The sequence below is a fragment of the Taudactylus pleione genome, unplaced genomic scaffold (genome assembly GCF_031769625.1).
Source record: "Taudactylus pleione unplaced genomic scaffold, aTauple2 ptg000013l, whole genome shotgun sequence".
NCBI classification, from domain to species: Eukaryota; Metazoa; Chordata; class Amphibia; order Anura; family Myobatrachidae; genus Taudactylus; species Taudactylus pleione.
The window spans coordinates 5404375-5422615 of NW_028284416.1; the positions used below are offsets into that span (position 1 = coordinate 5404375).

The 18241-nt window shown below is 43.5% G+C and overlaps 1 protein-coding gene across 2 annotated transcripts in view; it reads left to right on the forward strand.

Moving 5' to 3' along the window:
- The window catches only part of LOC148542371 (metabotropic glutamate receptor 6-like), a 41073-nt gene that overhangs the window by 8106 nt on the left and 14726 nt on the right, over positions 1-18241 (forward strand). Inside the window, exons 2-3 of one of the 2 annotated variants that reach the window (XM_088470512.1) lie at positions 484-534; positions 11047-11618. In XM_088470512.1, the coding sequence (XP_088326638.1) occupies positions 11136-11618 (483 nt within the window). In that variant the 5' untranslated portion in view covers positions 484-534; positions 11047-11135. Of the gene's footprint in view, positions 1-483; positions 535-11046; positions 11619-13151; positions 13238-18241 lie in introns of those variants that run through there. The other variant, XM_088470513.1, reaches the window with a different exon arrangement.

Below are 18241 nucleotides of genomic sequence, written 5' to 3' on the forward strand. Positions count from 1 at the left end.
TTCCACCTGTGCATCCCCTGTGCCAGCCATCACTCTCCCTGTTCTTCTCCCTTTGCCCCCACCCCTTGCTGTCAGCAGTGCCAATGCTCCAGGCTGGAATATAATGGAAGAACAGCAGCTTTTGCCCATGGTAAATCTCTGCAGCTTTTAAAGGATTTAGTGGCACTCAAATCGTAAAGTGACCTCAGAGGGAAGAGAGGGGGGCTGTGCACTCAGCTCCACAGCCCAGGCTGCCAGAGCCACTCGGGTGAATGAGATACCCATGGACATAGGAATGAGACAGACAGAGAAGAAACACTGGAAAGATAGATAGAAACTGAAAAAGAGACACCGGGATATATATTAGACTCGCCCATCATTATTAGCAGATTAAAAAAAAATTATATGAACTCGTGCACATCGGGTAACCTTTTTGATTAAGTAATGTACAGTGAGAGGAAGTGATGCCAGCCATAGTCACTAACTGCAATCTCCTATTGCCAGACTGAAGAACCCCAAACTTCTCACCTTTCTGCAAACTTCCCATCGTCTCCTGTAAGTATGGAAGTGATGTGTGTTTATCTGTGCTATTTTAATTCACATGCTGTATGTCATTATACTATGTGTATTTTGTAACGGTGTCTCAGTATGAGGCCTGCGTCTGCACTTGTGTACACACCGTAGGCGTATATTTAGGTGTTGTTATGCTTGTGCTGTTTACTATATATACTGTGTTTCAGTGTTTGTGTTCATGTATTTATGTTGCACATTATATTGTGTAGTACTTTTCATGCATGTTCTGTGTGTGTCTCTCTGGTGTACAGTATGTTATATTTATGCATTGCGAATAGCATTTGCTTTAAGTGCATATACTTTTTTTATTATCAGATATAGAAACCTGTTCCCAAAATGTGATTTCCACGTTACTTAGTAGTTTTCTGTAACAGTGAGGTGGCTTGTCCTGTTCTGAAGGACAGAGAGATTTAAAATCACTCTGTAGGTAACTTACTGTTGCGAGTGCTGGATTAGCCAACGATGGTCATCGCAATCTGTGGTTAGCGCTCTTCCTGTATATGGAAAACATACTTTCCTTCTACATGTATGTAAATATTGTACTGTAAATCGAGTACAGGAGCATTTTGTTTTCATCTCAAATCTTCACTCCTAACTTTCTCCATACACCATCATTAAGCCCATCACCAACCACCATGTAATAATGAACTGTTAGTCCATTTCATTTGTTTAATAGAGTCATTTTAACAGTTACATTCAATTGTTTTGGGCTCCGTGATAATTCATGGGCACCCGTCGAGGAAATTAAAATGTTTTGGGCACCCATTAATTATCATACTTGTCGCGCCCAAACAGACAGGGATTAGCTGCATATAGCATCTAAACCCGTCTAAAGTCCTGGTTAGGGCACCCAAACCCCGAACTTTTTACGCTTTCTGCTCGCCACCCGAGGAGTAGAAGTACACGCGCTGCCAGCTGTTTGCGCCCGAACGAAGAAACAATTGAATTGCTCTGTCAGATTCCCATCAATGACAGCTGTCGATGCAATCAATTGAATAGCCCCCCTAGAAAGCAAGGCATCTGGAGTTAGGTGAGCTGGACTTGTGCACTGAGCTGTTATTCCACTTTTACCTTTCCTTGAATAACTGCAACTTTTCTACGTACATGTATAACAATATGGTGCAGATGACCAGAAATGGACAGAACGCAGCATTTTAGGCAGGAGAGGCCCAGTAATATACTAAATTCTCTTCATGAGTTCAAATCAAGATTTCAAATTTAGCAAGATACTGAAATGAGTTGGGACAGGGGAGTATTCACAGTTTAGGAAAGCAGATTTTTACCCCACCTTAGAGTTTTCAAACTTTTTTTTTCTTTACCTCGGCCAACATGTGCAACCGTTTCCGTACTAAATGACAGGGAAGTTCCCCAGGGGGGGTGCCTAACCCTAACCTACCCCCGGGGGTGTCGATCCCTAACCCTCCCTCCCCCTAGCCTAACCCTAACATTCCGAGGGGTGCCTAACCCTAAGCCCCCCCCGGGAGCACTAAACCTAACCCTCTCCTCCCCCCACCCGCCCCTCCGTGCGGCTGTCCGCTCGCGGCGCCCGGCGTCCCTTCGATCAGGAAGCCAGGCGCCGGTAAAATCTAGACGCCCGTCATTTCACCCTCGCCGGGATATGACAGTCGGAAAGCTGGCTGTCGGTACAATGTCAGCCGGCTTCCCGATTGCATACCAATGACGGAAAGGAAAATGAGGGCTTGCTCCTGTTTATGCAACTTTAGTGCATAAAAAATATGTTGTACATCCACATTTTTTTTTTCTCCTGTTTATAATCGATCCTTACAATTGTCATTTTAGCTTTCCAATCCTGGAGGGTGTGCTGTAGGTTTTTAGGGAGAATTATTTTTGTGTGGATCTTTCAAGACGAATATTTTTTTAAATGGCATATGACACTAATACATGCATGAAGATTTGTAAGCATCATTGGGTAAATATAATATGCCCCTTACGCTCCCACGTAAGTTATGTATTCGTGTTGCCGCGAGTTCCGATGCGGATACGGCTGCTCTGAAAAACAGTTGTCCCCGTAATCCCTACCTAATTCCACAGCTAATTGGTGTCACTGCACATGCGAGAACTGAGTACATGCATGCGCACTGCTGGAGGGGGCGGAGAGATCCCTCTTCGCAACCTGGACCTACTTCAAACCGGAAGGAGTGTGGCTCCGGGAGCCAACGCCATCTGAAGATGACGTAGGTTACCACAGTCGAACTCTGAGAACGTTCACTTCTCGGAGTTTGATGAATGAGGGTCCCTATATTACAATATGGGACAGCGGACCGCATTGATTGTGTAATGAAAGTAGGAGACATCAGTGATACTGACTTAATGAATGGGTCCATTACTTTATTCCTTCAAAAGTAGGTGAAAAATAATCGCTTCACCCGTTTTAAGGAATGATTAATGGAATGGGCCCCCCGCACCCTACCCTGTGGTCTACCCATATCTGGCCGTGCCCTATTTGTTTTTGAGTTTTGTGGTCACATGTCACAATAATATAACTGACTGAAACTGACAACTCTTACCAAGGAAGATGTACGAGCAAATGCTTTCATGTATCTTTTCTTTATAATCTTTCATAGGTTTATTTACCCTGTTTTTTGTCATTTTACTGCACAGTCTCTTCCTTACACACTCCTTACCCTCTTCTCATCCCAGGCCCATTTATTTTTATTCTCAAATTATGTCCCTTTCCTTACTCTTTCCAGATCGCAGACCTATGTGTAGTATAGATCCTTACACTCTGCTTACCCTAATCCTCTTTCCTTACACTCGACCCTCGGCCATCGTAACGTATCCTCACCCTACCCAATAGCTCTTTCTGTACCTTCCTCTAGTATTAGGTGCCCTCTCTTATGCTGGGCATACACTGTCAGATACGATGCCTGTCAGACGGACAGACATTTCATGTGACAGCCTCACCCTCCAGCTGATATCGTGGCCATACTCTCTGAGATATGTCGCAGTGTATGGCCACATAATTTCTGCTTTCCTCCTCCCTCTATTTCCGACTGCTGCTAAGTCATTAGATTTGGCATCAATCTGCAATCAGACTTCTGGAAACTCAAAACCATTCGCCAGCAACCTTCCCAGTGGTATCCAGTGCTTTACTGGAGCTCTATGCGAGAGTGATTCATAACATTAAAATCAGGCCAGCACGGAGACTGGATTTCCCATTTACTGGGTACTGGCTAATATAGTGTTGTTCGCGCCATACTCTGCCCCCCTTCCGACTCATCATTGCATCTACAAGCCCTAGTGAGTTTTTACCCTACCCTCTACTCCCCCTTACGCCCGCACTGGTTTTTGTTTTGTCATTGTGTTTATGATTATCCCATGTATTTATGTAATCGTTCTATTACTGCACCTTGTGGCACCCTTTAAATAAAAGGTAATTACAATAACTTCAAGTCCTTATGAACCAAATTTCCAGCCTCATGAGGCTTTGCCATTGTCGTCCTCGTGAAGCAAGTCCATAATGCTATCCTGCGCTCTCTGGGGCTGATTCAGACTGATCTCTATGCAGGGATATAAATGGTGAGTTATAACATACAGCGCAGGCACAGATGCGAATTTACGCGTTCTCTCCATTCTATTTTGAGTCGGACAGATCCTTGCTGGCACAGCCTTTCTATTAAATGGTCATTTTGGGGTTGGGAACAATGCAATCATACAGAGCTGTTTAGTCTTGTGGGAGTGGTTGTGGGCGTGTAGCTAGAGGTCTTCGCTTTTCCGAGTCATGCGTACAGATAAGTGGAATCTGTTACTGACGGATCTCTTTCACCTATCATGGGGCTGGTGCACGTGCCGCTACTGATGATTACAGTTGCGGCTGGGGCTAAAAAAAACAGTGGACGGAGCGACTTCCCGCATGAAGCTGCACGGAACCTCAAACTAGCGCTATGGAAACTGGCATTAGCATAAGGTAGTAAATCCACCATCCACTACTACCCGCAATTACAGCCACTTTGGATCTAACAGAATCAGCCCTACAGTTTTATGGGCTTCAACTGGAACCCCGTCCTTCTCCTGGTATGTCGCGTACCCTACAAAGTGTGTGATCCTTCCACGCCTGGAACGTTCTCCGGTATACGGATGTGTTTACACATGTTTCAAACTTGAAGCCCAGTCCTTATCCTAATGAGCTGCCCTGTATCGCTTTTCTCTGGTCTTTGCTGCAGGGAAACCCTCAAGTGGAGATATTTTTTTAGCTGGAAAACCATAACACAGCTCTCAGGACATTAGTGTATGAGGATCCTCTGTGCCGAGGGTGGTACCATGCTGAAAACAAAGGTGGAACATCTAAATGAAATGATGAGGCTTTCCACCATGAATGCAGAATAGGCCTTTCACATTTAGTTAAAGTAATTTAACCAGATTCTTGCACCATGAAGGGCACCAGGCGTCTTCTCTGTTTAATTATCAAATGCGTCCGAGAGAGGATGCATGTTTCTCATGTATATAAAGCTTCCACCATCTTACCACCTGAGGAAGCCATGCAGCTGGGTTGATTCTTGACTAAAACTTGAGGAAAACGTCTGTATGTAGAATTTAGGACTTTGTACTGTGAGAGAAGGGACATTTCCTACATACCTGTGCCGGGCATCTGGGGGGAAAAAGCCAGCACTTAGAAGCCATCATGGAAAATCAACAGCTCCTCAACTTTATAACTTGGGGGGCTGGGAAGTCCCTAAATGAAGATATTGCTTTGCCAGATTGTGTGCTGATAGATACAACGCAATTTGGTAACCCATGCATAACACCTGGTTAGGGAGAATGGATGGCGTGCCAGGGGAGCAAGCCCATTGTCATATCTTCCACATGCTAAAGCTGACTATCCAACCACTGCAACCAGTGAGCCAGTAGTTTTACTATGCAATATCATCCCGAATGTCCTCACCCCCCTAGTCCTTTTGTGTATCTTTATTTCAACTACCCTTTTGGGTAGAGAAGATGGCTGTTTTAGATTTAAGTTCCTGGACTAGTATTCTGCCACACCAACGATTCTTACCAACGCTATTGGGGAGTTATTCTACGCTGAATATCTTAGGTCCTAAGCCGCGTATCCACTTGCCGACTGAAGAACGTTAGAACAATTACGACATCGTAATAGTTTAGTCGTTCTTCATCCTGTAGGTGCCCACACTGAACGATATGTCGGTCAGTGCACGCACCCTGCCTCATCCCCTGAACATGGCCAATCTGTCATTTCCGTCACGTCATGTTCAGGCGATGATTGATGTCGAAAACGACCAGCGGGAGGTCGCATCGCTGGTCGTTTGCGATATTATACTGCCCAATTTATGCAGCATTAATGAGCGATTGAACGCTCTGTTTACGGCAAGTGCATACGCGGCTTTAGGGTGGAAAAGAGCATCTAAAAAAACAAACACTTAGGTCTAAATTGTTCAATAGATACCCCATTCTATTAAGGTATTCAGGTATTTACAATTCACTAGTCATTAGAGAATGGCCTCTGTTTTGTATACTAGCTACCAGAGAGTAAGTTTTGTAATGTAAACTAGCAATCTGAGCATTGGACGTATATTTGTTGGTCAAGAGAGAATGATCTCTTTATTGTACACTAAAGCCTGTATTCAATTAGAAAAGCCGAGATCCGCAAAAAAGTATTGCCGATTGCGACTTTTCGCCGTATTCAATTCAATCCGCTTTTCGCATACGTGAAAAGGCAATGCAGTATTATAGGCGAAAAAGATTCGCCTCTGAATAGGTGGATAAAAAAGTGCAAAATCGCTTTTTGGGGTGCAAAGGTGGGGATCCACTCAGCACCCTTGGGACAGCCCCCCTATGGATAACTGCGTAAAAAAAAAAAAAAAAACTAAAAAAAAAGTGAGGAACACCCCAAAACACCACTTTGAAAATGTGGGCAAAAAAGTGCAAAGTGAGGGTACACACTTAAAAACTAGCGAAATAGACTTTTTGGGGGGGGGGGGGGTGCAAGTAGGGGCGAGGTGTTTTTGGGATTGCAGGTGCTTGCTTCAGGTGTGGTTTTTAAATTTTTTTTAAAACTTTACTTTAGCGACTTTAAACCATGCTTGCACCCATTTTCAAGTACCCCAAATTTGGCAGGACGACTTATTTTCACCTAAAAAAACTGCTTAATGCTATTCTTCACCTCTTGTGCAAAGACGCTAATAAGAAGAAATTGACACACCTTAAGTACCCCAAATAGCTTTATTAGGGCTATTCGGGGGCATGTACATTGATCGCCAATGTTAGTTCATCTTTTAGGGGGTGTCAGGCTGATTTCGCCAATTCTGATAGGACTTTTTGCCTGGTTTGCATTCGCCGAGTTGCGTTTTTGCGTGTTTTGGAATTGAATATGGCGAATAGCGGGGACGCACACGATACGTTTCCGCGGCTAAAATACGCAATGTATACAAAAAGTCCGGCATGCGAAAAAGTATCGCGGGTGCGAAACTAATTGAATACGGGCCTAACTTGGGGAATGTGTTATATACTGTATGCTAACCACTTGATGGTCTTAGGAGTCTATTAAAGCTAAAGCCATATGGAAATAGCGCTGTTTCTGCAGGCTCCAAGTATCCCTGCAAATATATTTATCTCACAAGTATTATATTTCTGTAGGGTTTGACAATTGTTCTTCTTTTGCGTTTCATTTCTAAAATGACCTACTTAGCTAATAGAATGGTGGTTGAGCCCCCAAAATATCTGTCCCCATTGTGTGTGTACAGGTTGAGTCTCACATATCCGAATATTCCGAAATACAGATTTTTTTTTTTTTTTTGGCATGACTGAGATAATGAAACCTTTGATTTTTGATGGTTCTATGTACACAAACTTTGTATAAGGCACAAATTATTAAAAAATATTGTATAAAATTACCTTCAAGCTGTGTGTATAAGGTGTATATGAAACATAAATTCATTTAATTTCTGTACACAAACTTTGCTTCAGCCACAAAATTATTGAAAATATTGTATAAAATGAGCTGCAGGCTGTGTGTATAAGGTGTATATAACACATAAATGCATTCTGTGTGTATATTGGGGTCCCATTCCCAAGATATTTCATTATGATATGCAATTATTCCAAAATACGGAATATTCCGTTATCCAAAATACCCATGGTCCCAAGCATTTTGGATATGGGAGACTCAACCTGTTATGTTATGCTATGCACTGTAAACAGTTACTCATATATGTCCTGTGTCACATTGGTGTATGTATATCTGGGGCTGTGTATGTCCTGTGCCACATTGGTGTGTGTGTGTGTGTATATATATATATATATATATATATATATATATATATAAAATCTGGGGCTGTATATGGCCTGTGTCACATTGGTGTATTATATATATCTCGTGGTTCTCTGAGGAAGGCAACCCGAAACAGCTGTTGGAACCTGCCGGGTTCAGAGCATGGCTCCCCGGGCCCCTTGAAGGCTATTTACTGATATTTATGTGCTAAGTATTCCAACTTTACTATGGCTTGTTTTTTACCCTGATGGTTATGTTCTACAACATAACATTTTTCTATTAATGGTGTGCTGGATTTTGTCCTGATTGGACATAGTGCTAGATATATATGTCTGTGTCTGTATATGACCTGTGTCACATTGGTGTATATATATCTGGGGCTGTATATGACCTGTGTCACATTGGTGTATATATATATCTGGGGCTGTATATGTCCTGTGTCACATTGGTGTATATACAGTCAGGTGCATAAATATTGGGACATTGACAGAATTTTCATATTTTGGCCTCTATTCACCACCACAATGGCTTTGAAATGAAACAAACAAGATGTGCTTTAACTGCAGACTTTCAGATTTAATATGAGGGTAATTACATCCAAATCAGGTGAACGGTGTAGGAATTACAACCGTTTCTATATGTGCCTCCCACTTTTTTAAGGGGCCAAAAGTAATGGGACAAACTAAACAATCCTAAATCTAACTTTCACTTTTTAATACTTTGTTGCAAATCCTTTGCAGGCAATTACAACCTGAAGTCTGGAACTCATAGACATCACCAGACGCTGGGTTTCATCCCTGGTGATGCTCTGCCAGGCCTCTACTGCAAATGTCTTCAGTTCCTGCTTGTTCTTGGGGCATTTTCGCTTCAGTTTTGTCTTCATCAAGTGAAATGCATGCTCAATCGGATTCAGGTCAGGGGATTGACTTGGCCATTGCATAACATTCCACTTTTTAGCCTTAAAAAACTCTTTGGTTGCTTTTGCAGTATGCTTCGGGTCATTGTCCATCTGCACTGTGAAGCGCCGTCCAATGAGTTCTGAAGCATTTGACTGAATATGAGCATATAATATTGCCCGAAACACTTCAGAATTCATTCTGCTGCTTTTGTCAGCAGTCACATCATCAATAAATACAAGGGAGCCAGTTCCATTGGCAGCCATAGATGCCCACGCCATGACACTACCACCACTATGCTTCACTGATGAGGTGGTATGTTTTGGATCATGAGCAGTTCCTTTCCTTCTCCATACTCTTCTCTTCCCATCACTCTGGTACAAGTTGATCTTTTGTCTCATCTGTCCATAGGATGTTGTTCCAGAACTGTAATGGCTTTTTTTAGATGTTGTTTGGCAAACTGTAATCTGGTCTTCCTGTTTTTGAGGCTTACCAATGGTTTACATCTTGTGGTGAACCCTCTATATTCACTCTTGTGAAGTCTTCTCTTGATTGTTGACTTTGACACATATACACCTACCTCCTGGAGAGTGTTTTTGATTTGGCCAACTGTTGTGAAGGGGTTTTCTTCACCAGGGAAATAATTCTTCTGTCATCCACCACAGTTGTTTTCCGTGGTCTTCCGGGTCTTTTGTGTTGCTGAGCTCTCCGGTGTGTTCTTTCTTTTTAAGAATGTTCCAAATAGTTGATTTGGCCACACCTAATGTTTTTGCTATCTCTCTGATGGGTTTGTTTTGATTTTTCAGCCTAATGATGGCTTGCTTCTCTGATAGTGACAGCTCTTTGGGTCTCATATTGAGAGTCGACAGCAACTGATTCCAAATGCAAATGTCACACCTAGAATCAACTCCAGACCTTTTACCTAGTTATTTGATAATGAAATAACGAGGGAATAGCCCACACCTGTCCATGAAATAGCTTTTGAGTTGATAGTCCCATTACTTTTGGCCCCTTAAAAAGTGGGAGGCACATATAGAAACCATTGTAATTCCTACACCGTTCACCTGATTTGGATGTAATTACCGTACCCTCAAATGAAATCTGAAAGTCTGCAGGTAAAGCAGATCTTGTTTGTTTCATTTCAAAGCCATTGTGGTGGTGAATAGAGGCCAAAATATGAAAATTCTGTCAATGTCCCTATATATATATATATATATATATATATGCACCTGACTGTATATCTGGGGCTGTATATGTCCTGTGTCACATTGGTATATATATATATATATATATATATATATATATATATGACTGTTTATGACCTGTGTCACATTGGTGTGTATATATATATGTCTGGGGCTGTATATGACCTGTGTCACATTGGTGTGTACATAGCTGTGGCTGAGTGTGTCCTGTGTCACATTGGTGTATACATAGCTGGGGCTGAGTGTGTCCTGTGTCACATTGGTGTATACATAGCTGGGGCTGAGTGTGTCCTGTGTCACATTGGTGTGTACATAGCTGGGGCTGAGTGTGTCCTGTGTCACATTGGTGTGTACATAGCTGGGGCTGAGTGTGTCCTGTGTCACATTGGTGTATACATAGCTGGGGCTGAGTGTGTCCTGTGTCACATTGGTGTGTACATAGCTGGGGCTGAGTGTGTCCTGTGTCACATTGGTGTATACATAGCTGGGGCTGTGTGTGTCCTGTGTCACATTGATGTATTTATCCTGGACTATATGTGCCTGGTTTATTTATCAGCTTTATATATGTGTTGTGTCGCATTGGTGTATTTAGTATGACTTTATGTGTGGTGTATGACAATTCTATATTTATTGTGGGCTATATATACATCTTGTATCTCATTGGTATTATTTATAGGGGCTGTATTTGGGTTGTTTCACATAGATCAGAGGATGTACAATTTTGTGGTTTTACTAGAACATAGATGAGTCAGAGAGCAGCGTGCAGAGCCATGCAGTGTGTGTTTTCTGTGCTTCTTCTCTTAGTTATAAATAGTATTTAAAGAATAGAAGCAGAGATGGCCTGGGGCAGACTGTCACTGGCAGGGCTGTGAGCTGCCTGCACGCCTCTCTCTGCCCCCTTTCTGTATCCTGTGAAGGTTTGGTTGCATTAATTTTCCTGTATTTGCTCTCTTTCTGTCTGTCTCTTTTTCTGTCTCTATCCATTTCCCTGTCCAGTGTCAACGTACCTTTATACACGTCGTTCTGACACCCCCCAGGCATCATTGTATGTTCCTACTGTGTGAAATGTATAGTCTGTGATAAAGGCATTGCTTTAGAACTGCATGAAACCTTCTCAGTGCCCCATTTCCCTGTTATCTTTCCACAGAAAGCTCCCATTCATATGTTACTGGATACAGCCTGAATGACAGAGTCTACAAGATCTTCAGTCCTCCTTCGAGGGGATCTCGCAAAGATATGGGACCTCCGCCATCACCCAGAGCCTTTTTCTTTTTCCTCATCTTGCAGAGTGGAGTTGAGGCCCAGCAGAATACTCAGCCTCACTCTATTAAGATAGATGGGGACATTACTTTGGGAGGGCTGTTCCCGGTTCACGCTAAAGGTCCGGCAGGGATTCCTTGCGGAGAAGTAAAGAAGGAAGCTGGAGTACATCGAATGGAGGCTATGCTGTATGCGCTGGATCAAATTAATGGGGATCCCGAGCTTCTTCCCAACCTGACACTTGGGGCGCGTATTTTAGACACATGCTCTCGGGACACCTATGCTCTAGAACAGTCCCTGACGTTTGTTCAGGCACTCATTCAGAAGGACACCTCAGACATTCGCTGTTCCAATGGAGAGCCGGCTATTATCAGTCGCCCAGAGAAGGTTGTCGGAGTTATCGGGGCCTCCGCTAGTTCGGTCTCCATCATGGTGGCCAACGTGTTGAGATTGTTTGCTGTAAGAGATTCTTCCATTCATGTTTACCCCCTACCTTCTTAGATGTGTTACCTTCATCAGCAAATCCTAGCACATGTATCCAGCTGTTACCTACTTGTACAGTGCGCTGCAAGAGAATGGTTTGCTTATATAGTAAGTCAGTCTGCCACTGCTTCACAGCAGAGTGTTTAGTGTCTCCCATCTCCAGTGCTCTGGGACCTCTAGAGGCCCCCATATATCAGCAATTGAGTGCAGCAATCGTGCAATTTGCAATCGATTCTGTATAAAAATCTTTCCCTTTTTCAATCGATTCAGAATTGCCACAATCGATTGAAAATGGGAAAGATTTTTATTCACAATCGATTTCAAATTGCACGTTTCCTGCAATCAATTGCTGATGTATGGGGGCCTTAACAGTGCATGTTTTATAGGTCACCTCAGTATAACTAGTGAAATAATTAGCGCCACCTGTGAATCTTTTAAATTGTGTCATCCAGTAATGAGTACACATGTGCACCAACAAGAAATTCTGGCAACCATGCACTGTTAGAGGTGCCTGAGGACTCGAGTTGGGAAACACTGCTAAGGTCTCCTTTTAACCTAGTGGGTTCCACGGGATTGTTTCAATCGTTTCTGCATAGACAAGTTATAAATGAAGAGCATCCTGTCCACGGACAGCACAGAGTGTAAAAATGGGCTTCACCTTGACAGTGGGGTAAAAAAAAAATTCTAGTTCTGCATGATGAGGTGCATCGAGAACACGGTTGCCAGTATGCTGAATGAGACTGTTTTTTTTGTTTTGTTTTTTATTAAGCTGCAGAGCCCAATACCATTATCCTGAATGGAAAGTACACTATTAGTTTTCAGCTGTGGTGCCCTGCATACTGTACATCTGGTGCATTAAACCTCAGGGACACCTATCCACAAAATAATTTTCAGGAAGGTCTGAGCGACATATAATGTGTTTAGAATGTCTGAAAGAGGAACATTTAGCAGGAGAGGTAGGATCATGGGTAATTTGTAGAGAAATCATTGTGTTTCCGCTTGCTCTATGGATCCCAGGTAACAGTTACTCAGGTACTTTGTAGAGATTTGTGTTTGGCTTCACGTCACAGGTGCGACCTGTTGCTTATAATAATAATAGCGGATGTAGTAGTGACTTGTCTCCAGCTTCCAGGTGTATTTGTGTACATTGGTGTGTGTATATATTATGTAACAGATTTCAGTGAGAGATACCACAAACATCTATATTGTACCCACTGTCATTAAGTACGTGCTTTTCACTGAGACAAAGCATTCCTGTATCCATGGCATTTTTACTAGCATTCGTATACTCTATAACAGGAACTTTTAAATAGGCTTTGCTTGCATGTGTTTTCCAAGAAAATCGCATTTCATTGCCTTGCATTTTTAACATGTAAATACATTGCGGGAGCTTATGTGACCTGCATGATCTAATATACATTTGTAACAGATGCATGCAGAGGAGCCTGCGATCCTGTTTTTTCTTGTGTTTTTCTTAACACAAATGCAATACCAGTGGGTGTGAGGCCCTACAGGAACCGTTAGCTGGGTGCTGCAGCGCTAGAGATCTCACCTGAACGTCCATAATTGCCAAGTAGATGGAGTACAGCACAGTGGTACAGAGGTACATTGTGTGTGTGTGTGTGTGTACATTGACATTTGCTGTGTTGTATTGTGGTTTCACTATTGTCCATATGGACTGAGGGTAGGCACATGTGTCAGGGCAATTAACCCTGATGCCAGCACATCTCACAGTTATATCCAGGGTACTGGAAATGCTTCATGCTGTCTCCATAGTGTGGTGGATATTACCGAATGATAGTATATAAGTGGAAGAGAGCATCTAGCTTTGATGCCAATGGCTGCTATTCTTTTAGTGCGCTGAATGTTCGGCTGATGTGGTCTGACTGCATTCTAACCACACTGTACTCCGGCATTGTAATGAGATTGAGTCCTAGAGACCAGAAACTTTTGCAATATGTTTCAAGAGACAAAACAATTTAGCTAAGTACATGGTTAACATTTTGTTTCTCTTTAGCCAAGTAGCAGATAGCTCCCAATCGTGTCAATTAAAATATGTGAAAGTAGGCTTTCTGTACAGAATGAGCAATGCTTCTAAATAGGTTATATGTTACAAAAAAAAAAGACCTATCCAGAGTTCGGCTGTTCTCATTATTTCACACTTTAGATTTGTGTTAGACCAGCGATAGCTGTATTGTGTCCGAAAGCCCAAAAATAGTTCAGATGCATTGAAAGATTCCAGGCTCAATTAGTTACTTACAGTTCCCTTTATGTGAGGATGTCTGTACACTGTACATCTGTATCCTACAATGAGTGTTATTTGCTGTAACAAAAGAAATCACCCGGACAGCAATGGATTTAGTGGGAAAACGTTTATTATAGATTATACTACAAAAATTAAGTTACTATTCTGATGGTGTTTATCACTCTGGAACTTTGTATCAGACAATATACAAAAATGTATTATGTGAAATATAGTTCTACTTTTAGAATAGAGATGGTTATACTATAGTTGTTATTTTACTATAGATGGTTATACCATGTTACACTGTGTCAGACTAGAGATGGTTATACCATGTTACACTGTGTCAGACTAGAGCTGGTTATACCATTCTTATACTATGTCATATTAGAGATGGGTATACCATGGTTACACTGTGTCAGATGACTTTTATACCATGGTTACACTGTGTCCGACTAGAGATGGTTATACCATGGTTACACTGTGTTAGACTAGAGGTGGTTATACCATGGTTACACTGTGTCAGACTAGAGGTGGTTATACCATGGTTACACTGTGTCAGACTAGAGATGGTTATACCATGGTTACACTGTGTCAGACTAGAGATGGTTATACCATGGTTACACTGTGTCAGATAACTAGAGATGTATATATACCATGGGGGCACTGTGTCAGATGACTAGAGATGTATATATAGCATGGGGGCACTGTGTCAGATGACTAGAGATGTATATATACCATGGGGGAACTATACCTTGTCAGATGACTAGAGATGTATATATACCATGGGTGCTCTGTGTCAGATGACTAGAGGTGTATATATACCATGGGTGCACTGTGTCAGATAACTAGAGATGTATATATACCATGGGTGCACTGTGTCAGATGACTAGAGATGTATATATACCATGGGGGCACTATACCTTGTCAGATGACTAGTGATGTATATATACCATGGGTGCACTGTGTCAGATGACTAGTGATGTATATATACCATGGGGGCACTGTGTCAGACTAGAGATGGTTATACCATGGTTACACTGTGTCAGACTAGAGCTGGTTATACCATGGTTACACTGTGTCAGACTAGAGATGGTTATACAATGGTTACACTGTGTCAGACTAGAGATGTATATATACCATGGGGGCACTGTCAGATGACTAGAGGTCTATATATGCCATGGGTGCACTGTGTCGGATGACTAGAGATGTATATATATTATGGGGGTACTGTGTCAGATGACTAGAGGTGTATATATACCATGGGGGCACTATATCTTGTCAGATGACTAGAGATGTATATATACCATGGGGGCACTGTGTCAGATGACTAGAGATGTATATATACCATGGGTGCACTGTGTCAGATGACTAGAGGTGTATATATACAATGGGGGCACTGTGTCAGATGACTAGAGATGTATATATACCATGGGGGAACTAGCGTTCCCGCTAGGCTGTTTTAGCGGGGCGCAGCGTCCTGCCCTCCTTCTGGAAGGCAAAAAGCGCCCTGCCCTAACAGCCTGCGGGAGCCGTCTTCACCCGCGGGTCGCAGTGTCCCGCGGGTGAAGAAATGTACGGTGACCCGGTCACCGCCGGAGAATAGACACCGGGCGCAAGCGCCCGGCATCTACTCTCACTGTCTGCAGGGCTTGGGGGCTGCCCGGCGTGTCCGTAAGTGCCGGGCACGCCCCCAAGAGTGACGAAAAGGGGACGCGTCTTATAGACACGCCCCCTTTTCAATGACCACGCCCCCTTCTCGGTCGCGCACACGCAAGATCGTGCCCTCTCTAGCTCCTGCGCCCTGCCTCGTGCCAGAGCTAGAATGAACACTAGGGAACTATACCTTGTCAGATGACTAGAGATGTATATATACCATGGGTGCACTGTGTCAGATGACTAGAGATGTATATATACCATGGGTGCTCTGTGTCAGATGACTAGAGATGTATATATACCATGGGTGCACTGTGTCAGATGACTAGAGGTGTATATATACCATGGGTGCTCTGTGTCAGATGACTAGAGGTGTATATATACCATGGGGGCACTGTGTCAGATGACTAGAGATGTATATATACCATGGGTGCACTGTGTCAGATGACTAGAGGTGTATATATACCATGGGTGCTCTGTGTCAGATGACTAGAGGTGTATATATACCATGGGTGCACTGTGTCAGATGACTAGAGATGTATATATACCATGGGTGCACTGTGCCAGATGACTAGAGATGTATATATACCATGGAGGCACTGTGTCAGATGACTAGAGATGTATATATACCATGGGTGCACTGTGCCAGATGACTAGAGATGTATATATACCATGGGTGCACTGTGCCAGATGACTAGAGATGTGTATATATACCATGTGCCTGAGTGTTTCAGCGCCATTTCAGAGGCGAGCATAATTAACAGGCAGCGTCATAGTACACGTCACCTGGTTGAATTTCACTCTGAAGTGCTCACAGTGCTGTGGCAGGGTATAGTCAACCTCAAGCGCTGTGGTCGCATCTGATGGTGCTCGATGTACCGATGGTTTCAAGCACTTCCAGGAGATGACGTGCGCAAGTGGACGTTTTATGAATGGCCGGTGGGCGTCTGCATTCACAAAGTGATCGCACGCCAAGACATAGTGGGCATGCTAATGCCTTGCCGTGCGATTGCCTGCCTTGCTTGGCGTGCGAAGGATTTGCATACGCTGGGTGCGAGCAAACGCTCATCTGCCACCCTTTCCTCCAAAGTGCATGGGCGTAACTACCATAGGTGCAAGGGGTGCAGCTGCCGTGGGGCCCAGAGCTGAGGGGGGGGGACCATCTTCCTTGTCAAAGTTATATGTGTTGTACACATCTTTCACCATTGAGTGGTACATAGGGGCCATTAAAAACTTTTGCTATGGGGCCTTCATATACCTAGTTACACCCCTGCCAAAGTGCATGGATTTGCTGAGCAATATGCATGGTGCTCTCTAGGCACAACACTGCAAACTGCAGCTGGCATCCTTGGTGCATGCAGGGGGGGTTACTAGGTGCTTCTAGGTTTGCAAAGCAGAGATGTTTTTAGTGTACACTATGTGGACCATCTTGGTGCCTCCAGTGCAAGACCAAAGTGATTTGTGATACACGTTCATTGTGTTATTGAAATTGTCATACTGCATGATACTATAGAGATATACCTTGTGTCAGACTACATTTAGTTACACTGTGGTAGGCTAAATATAGTTGTAACATGTGAAGTTAAAGATGTGTCATTGTTACTCACTGTCAGACTAATGGTTACAATGTGTCTGATCAGATAGAGCTGGCTACAGAGTTGAATTTGATTCTGTCAGACTAGAGATGTTTGCACTGTGTCAGCCAAACTTACATGTATGAGGGGAGATTTTCTAAGCAGCTGCTCTGTGTGTGTTTTGGGAACTGCTACACATCACATGCAGCTTTCAGAGCCAAAGCATCGGATCTACAGTCCTGCGATTGGGAGGCAGAAAACTAAAACCGTATCCAATGTGTAGAGGTTTGAGAAGTCCCATCTCCACTGGTGGGTAACAGAGTGTAACTAGGTGGTAACCAGGCTTTGGGTACAGCTTAGCGAGGGTGCGCAGACAGAATTGCATTCCGCGTTTTTGCACCAAGGACAGGGCTTGTGCAAGTGTGCACTGATAAATGATGGCGGCTATGAAAGAAATTGCATGGATAGGGGCGGTCCCAGAGATGCGGGCATTTTGGGATGAGTGACGTGGGGTAGAACTATTTTTTTAATTCTTGAAATTAAGGGTAATGTACTAGATAACAACACAAAGGGATGTAGTTAGATTACCAATCCTGACATCGGAAGCCCGACCCGGAACTAAAGATAGGCGTCAAAATCCAGACGCCTATCTTTAGCCTCACAACGAAATCCCGACAGTCGGCGTCCCAAACGAAGGTAAACGGGACTTTATAGGCCTTAGCCACAGGGGGGAGGGTTAGGCTATGGAATGAGGGGTGTTAGGCACCATAGAGGGGGGGTTTAGGGCTAGGCACCCCCCCTCTGGAGGGTTAGGTTTAGGGTGCGGGAAGCGGGGGTTAGGATTAGGCACCATCTGGGGGGGTTTAGGGTTAGGCACCCCCCCCCCCCCCGGGAGGGTTAGGTTTATGGTGCGGGAAGGTGGGGGGTTAAAATTTGGCACAAACGGGGGGATGTTAGGGTTAGGCACCTCTAAATTAGGCATCTCTAAAGGTGGGTTAGGTGGGGAGAGGGGTAAGGTATACTTACCCCCCTTGTCGGGATCTTCAGGTATCGGGATGCCGCTGTCGGGACTTGAACCAGCGGCTATTGAGTTGCCGGTAGTAATTTATACCCATTTCCCAGCACAA